At 38.0% G+C, this 14192-nt stretch overlaps 1 protein-coding gene across 2 annotated transcripts in view; it reads left to right on the top strand.

Annotated features, from left to right (window-relative positions):
• Positions 1-14192, top strand: part of ARID5B (AT-rich interaction domain 5B) — a 203830-nt gene that overhangs the window by 92762 nt on the left and 96876 nt on the right. For both annotated transcript variants that reach the window (XM_056107921.1, XM_056107920.1), the window contains exon 4: positions 3409-3639. In XM_056107921.1, coding sequence (XP_055963896.1) covers positions 3409-3639 — 231 coding nt within the window. The remainder of the gene's footprint in view (positions 1-3408; positions 3640-14192) is intronic.

The following is a 14192-nucleotide window of genomic DNA, read 5'->3' as shown; positions in this document are numbered from 1 at the left end:
GGAATAGAGTATTTGGTTATATTCTTTACTGGGTTCAGTGTTGGGAGGTGGAGGAGAGTTTTATTTTATTTTATTCAATAGAAGCATATGTCTAAAAATGGCAAAGGGGAAGGGATGAAAAGAGCAGTAGTGAGAGATAGTGGATCAATCTGAGAGAAAAGAAAAGATTAGGGAGCGGGGACTGGAGCAATAGCACAGCGGGTAGGGCATTTGCCTTGCACGCGGCCAACCCAGGTTCGATTCCAGCATCCCATATGGTCCCCTGAGCACCACCAGGGGTAATTCCTGAGTGCAGAGCCAGGAGTAACCCCTGAGTATTGCCAAGTGTGACCCAAAAAGCAAAAAAAAAAAAAAAAGATTAGAGAGCAAGCAAAATATTCCAGCTAATATATTTTGTTATAAAACCAATCCTGAGGGGCTGGAGAGATAGCACAGTGGGTAGGGCATTTGCCTTACACGTGGCTAACCCAGGTTCGATTCCCAGCATCCCCTATAGTCCCCTGGGCATGCCAGGAGTGATTCCTGAGTGCAAAGCCAGGATTAACCCCTGTGCATCTCCGGGTATGACCCCCCCCAAAAAAAAAGCAAAAAAAAATGAAACCAATTCTGAAGTTACTGTACTTTCACAGCCATTCAAGCTAAACTCTATAGGCTCTGGATTCATTCACATTCATGAACACTTATAAAAGCTAGTGAAACTATACCCTGTCACAGAAAGCCAATAGTACAATCAAAGCAGAATTGTGGATCAACAAGTATTTGCTTAGTATTCACTGTGTACAGCAAATATTGTTAAGTGTTGAACAAACTGAAATAAATCCTAGAAATATTCAGAGTTAGACCCCTCTCTTTTTTATCCTGAGTGATTTTGTATAAAACTTGGTCATACTGGACACATAGAGTATGATAATATTATTAACTCATTGGTGGATGCTTCTTCAAAACTGATATTTTACAGTTCTGATAATTTGGGGTAAATATTTCTATTAATTATTTTGTACTTTTTTGCCTTATAGAAAGAATAAATCCAACCCCCAAACGGTCTACTATAGAAATCTCAAATTGGTCTGTCTTGGGGAAAGTTTCAAAACTACTTTTTATCTAGGAACTCGCTTTCAAATGTAAACATATTGCCTTTTAATTAAGTATGCCTACTGATAAAGTGGCTGTGCACAAACCAGGTAAGAGCCTAGGAAGGTATAAAGTGTTAAAAGATATCATATCGCAAGCAGTTAAACATCTCCATTCTAAGAGAAACCTCCAGTCTGTGGAACTATGTGAACATAATTAGAAATACATCTGGATATTGGTTTCCTTTCTTCTTAAAAGGACACACACACACACACACACACACACACACACACACACACACACCTTCCTTTGGTACTGGTTATGTTCTATCATCATGTTCTGTCCTTATTCATTCATCTCCCACTGGTTACCAGATGGCCACGATAATGTTAGTATCTTTAACAACTGTTTGGTGTAATTCCCTGCAGCCAGGTAAAGATTTGAAATATTAAGAGTTTTTCCTTTGGAGAAGAAAGTGACTTATTTGGCAATTGCCCACACCCCCCTGAGTGTGTGATTATAGAGAATGATGGCAAACTGGGTCATAGAACCTCAATTCAGCCTGAGGTTGTACAGGTGGCAGGCAACCAAGTGTGGAAAGTAGCGTGTGTTGTTGACCATTTCTCAAGCTTGAGATGAAGTAAGGCTGCATCTGTGCAAAATCTGGAATTTTTTAAATGAACACTTAATGTGGAGAGGTGTAAAGGTAAAGACCCTCCCGTTGATCGTCGATTTGCTCGAGAGGGCCCAGTAACGTCTCCATTGGAGACTTTGTTGTTACTGTGTCTGGCATATCGAATACGTCACGGGGAGCTTGCCAGGCTTTGCCGCTCGGGCGAGATACTCTCGGTAGCTTGCCAGGCTCTCCGAGAGGGGAGGAGGAATCGAACTCGGGTTGGCCATATTGGCTGTGTGCAAGGCAAACGCCCTACCGCTGTGCTATCGCTCCAGTAAACTAGCATTAAGATTCCTGTAAAAGGGAGCTTCGATAAAGTTGCTGAGCTGTTGTCCTGAGTTGCATTGGTTAATGGAACTCTCTCACAAGGATGCTTGGGGTGTCCTTTCAGCACGCTTTTCTGAAACGTGCCAAGTTGCCAGATGGATTTGAAGAACACTAGAAGATAGGGGGTATGAATTGGGGTCGGAGGATGAAGAAAGTAGATGTCAGTGATCAGTGATGAATTGCACCTTCTATGCAAATTCTATATCACAGTCTTAGTTTAACAATGGTTTATTTTATGCTTATGTTAATATACAAACTTCAGGTAGCTAGGGACTGTGCTTTGTGTTATCTCACTCAAAGGTCTAACTGACAGAGAAGACAAACTTGGATATTACAGCTGAACCTAGCAAAAGAAAGGAGAGCATGAAGCCAGTTGTATATTAGTTCTTAAAGAAGCCCCCCCCCACCCCCTGCTTCTGTCTGAATTCATTGGTCGGAACAATTTACATGGCAATGACTCTTATGGGTTGGGCAACTTCACCTTTCCATAGGATCATCAAGAGAATGCAGAATATTTATTGGATAGAACTAATGACCATTAGGGAATGATGCTACTTAGACATGTGAATATCTTTCTGAGGCAGGAATAACCCTGCAGAGGCTTCAAGTCCTGAAAGTATATAATAAAAAGGGGAAGGAGCAATAGCAGACTATAGACATATGCCTTTTTTAAAAACGCAGAAAAATTCTTATTTTTACCTTAAAAAGATTTTATTGAAGAGCCATGACTTACAAAATTACTGATAGTTGTGTTTTAGGCAGACAATAATTCAACACTAATCCCTCCACCTGTGTCAACTTCCCACCACCAGTGTTCCCAGATTCCCTTCCCAACCCAACCCCCACTTCACTTCCCCCCAGCACCCCCCCTCCATCATCAACTTGACAGGCACATGACAAAGTTTCAGTTGTTGCCACTTAGATCTCATGCTTTCAGTTCTGTTGAATCTGTGTTTGTTGAATATGGTTTAACTTTAATGGTTATTATACTGTCAGATTCTCTCAAAAACAGGTTTTTTTTTGGTTTTACTCCTTGCTGGTAACCCATCCATTGTGTAATCTGACTCTCTGGTCCCATCCAACTCTTTTAACTTTTTTAACTCCTTTTGATTCTTCAGGTGACATGTGAGTTTTATGCGGAGCTGGACATTGGTAGGGTGGGAGGAGACTGGCATTAACTAGACTGTACTGAAGATGAAATTCGTGGAAAAGTCTTGCTGAAGACTAATTTTTAGAAGAAAATATGATGCACTCATTGAAACAGTGCCATGACTGTGACAGACAGTTCTTTGTTGGGGATATGAAGGTGATGAAAGTCTTTCTCTTTTGTCTAGGGGAGGATGAAGAAGAAATGAATGTGATAGTTCTCAGCTACCCTCAGTATTGCCGGTACCGCTCCATGCTGAAACGCATTCAGGATAAGCCCTCCTCCATTCTGACAGACCAGTTCGCTTTGGCCCTGGGGGGCATTGCCGTTGTCAGCAAGAACCCTCAGATCCTGTACTGTCGAGACACCTTCGACCACCCGACTCTCATTGAAAATGAGAGTATATGCGATGAGTTCGGTGAGTCTTTTTTATTTTCTTACATGAAACTTGTGCCTGTGTGTAGTTTTTTCTCTTTCTTGAGAAGATCAGTGATGGGGTTATACCTACACCGAGTATGCCACCCCACTTTGATCTCATCCCCCCAACTTGTTGTGGCAAAAGATGTCATTGGTTCCTTGGCACCATTTGCTTACGATGGCAAAAGATTGTGATTTAGAAGGCTGTGTTCAATATAGAGTCTGATGTTGCTTGGTTGACTTTGAAAATTGAACTTTAGCCCAGAAAATTTGCATAGTAGTTCTTTATTCAAAGTTTTAGCTCTTTAGGTACTGTTTTTTAATTTAACTGATCACTTCCTTTTTAGTTCTAATGCAAGTAATAATGCGTCGATTATAACCACCTTGGTAGGATTATAAGGTAAATATAGCATTGTTTCCCAAAGTGAGAGATACTGGCTCTCCTCCCTAGAGCAAAGGGTGCTGGAATATTCCAGAGGGGTGGTTAATAACTACAGGTGCAATTAGGTAGTGTTTTCTGTTTGTTCACTTAAAGAAGGTTGATTTCCAAATGGACACTGGGTGTCTATTTTTCCCCAGAAAGGGGGTCAGGAGGCCAAATAAGTTTGGGAACCTTTGATCTCTATCCCCATGCCCCTGAATTTTTAAAAATACATTGACTCATGTATTTGAGACACCTTTGACCACTGAAGAAGGATGCATAATTTCTTTAGTTAATTCATTTTTAGGCACCATGGTTTATTGTGAATAATAAGTTTCATGCATAACAAAATGCAGAATTATTTCCTCCGCCAGAGCATTCACCTCACTATATCATTGTCCCAGTGACCCCCAGGCTCAGTCCTAACTCCTTCCTCCACTCTGCCTGTGGTATGCTTCCCACCAAAGACAAATGGTTTCTGTTGCATTTAGGCGTTTGTCATATCTCTACTTTCCATTTTTTTCATTTTTCTTCTTTTTGGGTCACACTCGGCGATGCTCAGGGGTTACTCCTGGCTCTGCACTCAGGAATTACTCCTGGCAGTGCTTAGGGGACCATATGGGATGCTGGGAATTGAACACGGATTTGCCGCATGCAAAGCAAATGCCCTAACCACTGTGCTATCGCTCCAGCCCATGTTATACCTCTACTTTATTTCTTTATATCCTATATGAGAGAGATCATTCTGTGTCTGTCTCTCTCTCTCACTAACACTGCACAATACACAATACTATCTTGCTTAATCCATGTAACAGCAACTTGCATGATTTTATTCTTTTTAAAAAGCAGAGTAGTATTCCTCTATGTATATGTACCATGGTTTCTTTATCCATCCCTCTCTTCTTGGACACTTGAATTGTTTCTAGGTTTGGGCAATTTTTCAACAACAGTGCTGCAATGAACATAAGAGAATAAAGGTCTTTTTTGAATAGCGTTTTGGGATCCTTTGAGTATCTCCCAGAGGTATATTTGCTGGGTCATATGCAAAATTCCACTCCTAGTATTTTTAAGAATGCCTTTGTTGATTTCCTAAAAGGTTAAACTGGTCAATGTTTCTGCCAGCAGTTGAATAAAGGCCCCCTTAACCCATGGATATGCTAACAGTGACTATTTCAGTTTTTTCTCATGTGTGCCAATATCACCTGTGTGATCTCAGATACATAGGTATACACAATAAATATAAAAATCATTTACTGATAATAAATCATAAGTTCAGTTTAAGTCCAGTTAAAAAATTTTCCATGCCCTCCACTATTATAATATGCAATTTAAGGAACTAGATATTAGGTGAAAAAGATTTGGTAAAGTTGGTTATTCTCAACAGGTTAGACAGGAATATCAGAATATCCGGTGAGTATTTAATCAAACTACATGTGTCCCCTAGATTTTGCTCTACTTACAGTGTGATGACCCTTAATACCTTACTCTATACCTTGTCTCGGGATTCTCACCATAGAGGAACCAGTGTGATGACAGCCATGCAAATCCTTCAGGAGGATGTTGTGAAGAGGTTGAGACCCGTTTCCAGGAGAGAGCATGGGGGTCCTGTTGAGTTGGAACACTCTGGTTAAGTGATTAAGGTTTCCTCGAGGATCCTTACTTTCTACATTATGCCAATTCAGAATGTTCTGCTTAATGATTTCTTCTTGGGGCATGGTTTTGGTTGCTCACTGTGGTCTCGCCAGTCGGGTTATTTCAGTCATGATCCCGACAGCCCTATAGCCACTGCTGGGTAGATTTTTTATTAAGTAGATATGTGGGGCTGAAGCGATAGCACAGCGGCAGGGCGTTCGCCTTACAAGCGGCCAACATGGCCGACCCGAGTTCGATTCCTCCGCCCCTCTCGGAGAGCCCGGCAAGCTACCGAGAGTATTCGATATGCCAGACACAGTAACAACAAAGTCTCCAATGGAGACGTTACTGGGCCCGCTCGAGCAAATCGACGATCAACGGGAGGGCCTTTACCTTACCTTTACCTAGATATGTGGTGAGAGGAAAGGTTAGGATGAGGGAAGGGCTATGTTGATCAAGGAAGGAAGGAAAGAAAACTAGGAAAGGGAGCCAGGTGCATTTGACATTACTATTGTTTCCTTTTCTTAACTTTTTCAAGTGCGCTTGGAACATCAAATTCAACTCTGGTATATCGAATGATTGTCAACTGTGATATTTATTGTGTACATAGTGTCTGAAACTAGTCCAATTTGTCTTCTTTCAAGAGGAATTTATTGTCATGATGCATTTGTCTTATTTTGGGACCATGTCCAGTGGTGTTTGGAACCATGTGGTGCCGGGGATAAAACACAAGACTCCCCATGCAGAGCATACGCTATAGTCACGTGCAGTTTTCCCAATTCCTGCTGTTATATTTTTATTATTTGGGGGTGGGTTGCATTTAGGGCCATACCAGATCATGTGCAGGGCTTACTCCTGTCTCTACTCAGGGAGCACTCCTGGCATAAGGCATAGACTGGGAACTACATGGGGTGCCAAGAACGGAGCCCGTGTCAGTCACATGAGAGCCAAGCTCTGGGCCCCTATTATCATACTTTTAATAGTCACATAGCTGATTTATTCGTGCACGTGACATATCCAATGTGTGTTTAAGAACAGCCTCTTTTTTCAGATTAGCATTGGCAGTCTGTTAAAATCTTCTCTTTTTCACTACTCCTGTCTTGACTTTTGTTTTCGTGTTCCCAAATCATCTGTCCTGCTTGCCACTCAAGAGATCTCTGAATTCCTGACACAGAATAAAACTGGAATAATGCCTTTCTCCATTTAAAAGTATTCAAAATTAGAATTTCTCAATGTGATATAATGAAAAAAAATGTTTTAACCTTTTAGGCTAATTTAAGAGTTATTAGTCACTGAATTTCAAAGCTGTTGCATCTAGCATTGGTAATAGAAAAAAGTTCCAATTTAACAGTGATCACAATGGTTGTTAAGAATTACTAAATTAGTTTTAAATGTTCTCACAAACACAAGCATCTGACTTTTGAATCTTTTTTCCCAAACTTTATTCTGTATATCTAACTTCAATGCTGTTTTTCTTCTGTAGCCTCTAAAAGTGGAAGCTTTCTTTTAGAGGAAAGGTATCTGTAAAAAGCTTCCAAACAGCTCATCTGAGAACTGGAATATTTAATATTTCAGTTGTTTATATTTCACATATTTTGCATTTCCAATGGTATTTCATTTTAATAAGTGAACCAGAAAAGTTCACTTTTACTTTGTAGACCGTCATCAACATCCCTCCCCCACGTTCCACTTTGGGTCACACATCTAAATTTCCAGAGAACACCCTTTTAAAACTTCAACTGGTTATATTTGAAATCAACATGGGCTAAAGGGTTTGTTAAAACGTGGGATTGGGTTTCTCCAACCAACTAACAGTTGGTGGAAGAACATAAATTTAATTAGTGACTAGCATTAAACAAATGTTCCTAATATTAAACACTGCCAGATGACTGAAACACTTCTGTCAGATTACTGGGAGTGCCAGGGGGCCCACAGACGAATTTTCTACACAGTATATATTTTGTACCACGCGTTTGGTGACTTCAGTAATTGGTCAAATGTAATTTAGGTAACAGTATGCCTAGGCTGTAAAAATCAAATTTTATTAGCCATATCACCAGGTGGGTGAATGGTAGAGCTGATGGCAAACAGTTTATAGCATTTAGCAGCTACACCTTTGACACACGAAATTCATAAATGGCTGCGAAATACCTCCAAGGGCCCTCTCAAAAGGACAGTGTCTGCTTTCTTATGATTAAATAATGTTTACATTATTAAATAATTTATTTTTTACTTTCTTCCACTTAATGGGATTGTGGACTGGGGGTGGGAGAAAAAATATTCAAAAGTCAATAGACCACGGCCCTTGCTTGCTTTTAGGACTTAAAATCTAATTGAGGAAGACAGTATTAACGTACCTGAAAAGTTAAATAATGTTACAAGAAAGTCAATGATTAAGTATTTTGTGAATGCTTCAGAAAGTAATTGCGGTAGGAATTTGGACATGGTCTGGGAAGAAAACTTGGGCAAGTGGGTGGGATGGATATCTGTACTGGAGATGCCAATCATCCGGAAGGAGGTCTGGGGTCACGGAAAACTTTACAGCAAGGGCACGACTGGCTCTCATTTTAAAAGGAGAGATTATCAGAAAATGCATGGAAACATCTAGACGACTTAAAATTCATGTTCTAAAAAATTAAGAGAATGAAGTTAATGTTCTGGCTATGTATGACTTACCTGGCTCAAGTATTGAACTGTCTGAGGTTGTTTGCCCTTAATCACCACCCTCAGTAAGATTTGTCTTCTGTATAGGGTGTATTAATGCCAGGATACCTACCCTCTTCACTATTAGCATTTGAATGCCATGCGGGCAACTGGAGTCAACACCCAGAACTGTGACCAAACCAAGCAGTGGTTTGGAGGGGACCTGTCTTTCCTTTCAGGGTAGGTAGGTTCTCACATTTTTTGCAGCTTTTCATCTCTGAAAATGGACTTTGTTCTGTGACACCTTGTCCATTTGCCCAGACTTACCTCACCCTATAGTTGTAATCTCATCCATTGAGTCACATGTTTAACTGAATCATAAAAATATAAGACTTTTAAATTTGCAATGAGGCCCAGTTAATACATCCTCTGTAGAATTTTATGAACTGTTTAATAGAAAGTTTGATTAGAAACTATTAAAGAAAAATAGAATAAATCAAATTTTATCATTTAGTCCAACATTACAGTACTTTCATTTTGATTTTTATTTACATTGAGATATTCAGAATAGAGTAAATATATCCTGGTTTTAATTAACTATCTCACTTACTTGGGAAAGGTTATTTTAGGCTTGAAGGGTTTTGATAGCATACCATCTGCTTTCTTCACTGTATTTTATTCAAGTTCCTTCCTTGCTTACGGCGCTGTGCTATGTCTAAACCTATGACATAAGCATAAATTGAATCATATTAATGGTAGGTGATTGAAAAGCTTCAGCCTTGACATCCTGCCAGCATCCCTCCATCTTGTTTGTTACAATGCTCTTAAAAGCAATGTGCTCCTTTTCTAGCACAAGAAAATTGACTATTTTTAAAACTAAATCAATGGACTCCCCATTAAAGCATTATAAAACTGGTTGTATTGCACATGCATCTAGGAAATGAAATTATAATAACAATGAGAGGAAGTGACATTACAAAGAATATTTTTCATAAAAATCTTTATGCGTAATTTTTACCCCCTACTGTCCTGTTAGAAACTCTTAATACAAGAAATTTTTTGACAAATTCCTCACTCTTACTTCTTTTTAAAATTTGATTGCTTTTTCAGAATACATACTGTCATTTACATTGTGTTATTGTCTATACTCTAGAGAAGACACACACATGCAAACATTTTGTCAATTTTTTCTGTTAGAACAATAAAATGTCCACCACCTTGTAATGCATAATGTTTATATTAATATCACACAGATTGATTTCATATGTGTGAAGTGTTGACAGCTAAATCCAAACAAAGACAAGTATTATACAGTAGATAAATGAATAACTTTAAGGTACTGGCTTCAATCTGAGAGATGTACTATGAATCTAATATTACATCTAACATCTGAAAGATAAAAATCAGTCCTTAAAGGTAACTGATGCAAAATATATTGATATGATTGATTAAAAAGTAATAGAGAACATGATATAGTTGCCTGAATTTTAAATTTAACTTTATTTTTATTGAAGTGCCATTTGTTTGCAAGATTATGTATCTTAAGGGTAAAGTTTCACACCTGAAATGTGTGCTGTTATTACACTGAACCCTCCACTAGAGTACCAATGTCTGTCTACTACATTATATTAAACCCTCTTGACCATTTAAGCCCCTTGCTTTTTTTTACCTTGAGTAATATCACTTCTGAGATCATAATTGAAGAATTCATTTTGGGGGGGGGGATTTTATTCATTCCTTCATCTTGTTTCTTTATATCCCATGATGTAGGATAACACTGTTCTGTCCTTCCTGCCTGCATAGCCCCAGGAAGAGTTGCTAGTTGATAGTTTATTGGACTGAGGAAACGAGAAAAACACCTTAAGGAGGTATTTTGCCTGGGGCAGTTAGGAAGGGCTTTCGAATACCTATTAGGTGGGCCCTCAGGAAGGGCTTTCTTCTATTGATTTTGCTACCTGACTGGGTGCCCTCTCAGCCAAGAGCGCAGGGAGTTGGAGAGAGAGGCACAGGAGAGAGACACGAGGGAATGAAGAGAGGATTGGAGTAAATTGCACCTAAGACCAAGCAGCCTGGCCCTTGTCTCTTCCTTCGTCTACCCTTGGCCAACCGCCGTCCAGATCCAGGTCACACACAGCGGCTCTAGGGCACCCAACACAGGTGGTGAGATAGAGCCGTCCAGAGAGCCCTCCAGAACACAGCCTCCCGCGGGTTTAGTTTTTCACACCACATGGGTGAAATCCTTTGGTAGTTGTCTTTTGCTTTCTCACCTATTTTATTTATCATGACCCCCCTCTAGTTTCACGCATGTTGTCACATATGGCAAGATTTTATCTATTTTTTATGGCTGATTATTATCACCTTGTATCTATATGCCACATCTTGATGCACTCAACTGTTGTTGGATGCTTAGGATGTTTCTATATCTTGACAGTTATAATTAGAACTATAACGAACATGAGCATGCACATTAATTTTTAGATCACTGTTTTTGTGTTTTCCAAACAGAAACCTAGGAGAGAAATTGCTGGATCATATGGTAGTTCTGTTTCTAATATTTCGAGTTTACGTCTTTGTCCTTCTTCCCATAGATTTTGGGGCAGCTTACATTTCCACCTGCAGTGTACAAAAGTTCTTTTTTTACTCTGTACTCTTACCATTGCTTGTTGTTTCTTGTTTGTTTTTATTTTGTTTGGTATAGGCTGTTCTCACAGGTGTGAGGTGATATCTCATTTTTATTTTTTGAGATTTTCGAGTCTTGATTTCCACTTCCCTTGCAATAAGTGATATGGTGCATTTTTCATGTCCCATTGGCCATGTGAATGTCTTCTTTGATGAAATTTGAAGAAGAGCTAGTTTAAATCTTAGCTACTTTAGCTCTTCTTCCCCCACCTTTTCTTTTAATGGAATTGTTCATTTTCTTGTGGTTGGTTTTTAAGGAGGATATGTATATATGCACACATTTATACCTTTATACATTATCATATATATCTTTGATACTAGCCCTTGTAGAATTTATGATGTGCATTTGATGGCACGTCTTTCAATGATAGTATTTTCCATGTGCTCAAGCATTTTAGTTTGGTGTAATTTCATTTCTCTCACTTTGTTTCTTTATTTTTCTTTTGCCATTAAAGTCAAATTTCCAAAGAAATGAAACCACAAAGTCCAATTTCAGAAGCCATTTTCCCAATTTTAGTATGTATTTTATGGCTTCACATTTAAAATCTGAATCTTTAATTCATTTTGAATTCACTTTTTTGAGATAACTTTTATGCATAGCAGTAGAGTGATCCAGTTCCATTCTTTTGCATAGTGCTATTCATTTGTTTTTAGTCTCTCCATTTTTGCCAACAAGATTTAATGAAGAGATTATTTCCTATCTAGTGTTATTGACTTCTTTTGTAACCTTATATATACATAGATTTAGTTTGGGTATCTAAATTCTATACGATTAATCTACATATATTTTACTATTCTTTTATTGCTCTGATATAATTACTATAACTTTGTAATATAATTTGAATTTAGGAAATGTGATTTCTATTTTTTTCCAGGATAGTTTTTGGATTTCTAGGGTGGTTTCATGTGATTTTAGCTGACATTTGTTCTATTTGCTAAAAGAATGTCATTGGAGTATTTTTTTTTAAGGAACTGCATTGAATGTATACATTGCTTTGGGTAAAATGGTCATTTAGCAATGTTATTTCTTCCAGTTCATAAGCATGGAGTGTTTCCTCAAATCTTTTCATCATTTATTTCTTTTAATAGTGTTTTGAGGTATGAGTCTTACTATTGTATTCCCATGTATTAAATTCTTTTCAATGCTTCTGCTTTTCATGATTACACATGGACTTTTTCTCTCCTATATTATCGCTTGCATATTTATAAAAGTGCAATAGATTTTGTATATTGATTTTGTAGCTTACCACTTAAATTTATGTTGTCATGTCATCTGCAGTTTTGATAATTTTACTTGTTTTCCAGTTTTGATTCCTTTCCTTTTCCTTGCCTAACTGCTCTGGCTAGGATTTTCAGTACTATGTTAAATAATCATTGTGACTGTGGAATTCTTATTTCTGATCTTAGAGGGAAAGCCTTCAGGTTTCCACCATTGAGTATGATATAAGATGTGAAATTATCATGCATGAGCTCTGTCATGTTTAAATAAGTTTCTTCTATCCCTATTTTGTTGATAAATCTTATCATCAGTGGATATTGAATCTTGTCAAATGCGTTCTCTGCATCTATTGATAGGATAATATGACTTTATCTATTCTTTAGTTGATATGGCATATTGAATTAATATATTGTATGTTTGCATCCCCAGAATAAACGCTTGCATTTTTGCATTCCTAGAATAAACGCTTGTTGGACATGATATATGATTCTTTGATGTACTGTTGACTTTGATTTGCTAAGATTTTGCTGAAGATTTTTATATCTACATTCTTCAGGGATGTTGGGCTATAACTTTTTCTGTGAGATTCTTCTCTTTTGGCATCATGGTAACACTGATCTTATAAAATAAATTTAGAGAAATTTTCTTTCTCTTCATTTCCTTTGGAACACTTGAGGATGATAGGAAATATTCCTCATGTACTTCAACTTTTCAGGGTTGGAGAGTCCTATACTGTCTATTAAGCCTATTGGTTCCAATTCCTAGTTTAATGATGTCTTGCTGATTTTCTGTCTGGTTGATACGTTCATTGGGGAGAGTTAGGTTTTGGTCTCCTATTATTGTGTTACTGTTATTTTTATTGTGTTGAATCTATTCAGGCTTGTCAAAAATTGTTATACATATTTTAATGTTTCCTTGGAATATATACTTTTAGGAGTGTTATATCTTCTTGATGAACTGATTCATTAATCACTATAGTATATTCGCCTCTCAATTTTTTACTGTTTTCACCTTGAAGTTTATTTTTATCTGATACAAGTATGGCTGTCTCCTCAGACTACTATTTGCCTGTATAAGTGTTTCCAACTTTCAATTGGAGCCCATATACCCAATCTTAAATAGGTTTCCTGGAAACTCTTAGACAGCTTGAGCTATTCACATTTAGTAAAATTATTGACAAAAAGAATTTGCCAGGCCAGGGAGATAACTCAAGTAGTAGAGTATATCCTAGCTTTATAAGACCTAATATCCAAAACACATGCACCTCTACCCCAGCACTGACAAATATAACACTCATAGCCTGTGAGAACTGCTGGACCTAAATTCCATTACAATGGGCCATACCACTGACATGCCAGACATACTAGCAAACTGAGGATCCCTAGAACTTACCTCTGGAGTTTCCCTGAGCACTGTTGGGAGTGTGTTTATTAATAACTAACAAAAAGACAAATCAAGCTGGGGAGATGGCTCAAAGAACTCCAGTGTATGTTTTGCATGCAGCAGCCCTCGATTCAGTCCTTAACACTGCATGGTCTTGCAGCAGTGCAGTAGGGAGTGACTTCTGAGCACTGTGCTAGGAGTAGCCCTCAAATATCACTGGGTTTGATCCAAAGACAAAAAGAAGCAAAACAGCAAAAGTTAATACCATGTATTATGCTTTTGTTAACTAATTAATTATGTATGTTAGTACACTTTAGGCCTGTTCTTTTTTATTCACTTCCCTTGTTTTGATATCTTTCTTTTATGTGGTGGTTTTACCTCTTCTAATTTCTTTTTATTGTTTTTTTTTATTTTTAAATAGGTGCCATATATGGTATTGATAGGTCCTAAGCTACTCCCAGAATTTCTCTGGGCTCTTTAATTCTCTATCTATGTGTTATAGATCATTTTTCTTTTCTTGTTTCTTCTAAGTATTTTGTTTTGAGGCTAATATGAAGCTGTCATCCAGGGCTCTAAG

The sequence above is a fragment of the Sorex fumeus genome, unplaced genomic scaffold (genome assembly GCF_029834395.1).
Source record: "Sorex fumeus unplaced genomic scaffold, SorFum_2.1 ptg000183l, whole genome shotgun sequence".
In the NCBI taxonomy this organism is placed as follows: Eukaryota; Metazoa; Chordata; class Mammalia; order Eulipotyphla; family Soricidae; genus Sorex; species Sorex fumeus.
Note: the sequence above shows the minus strand (reverse complement) of the source record. Positions and strands in the feature narration are given on the sequence as shown.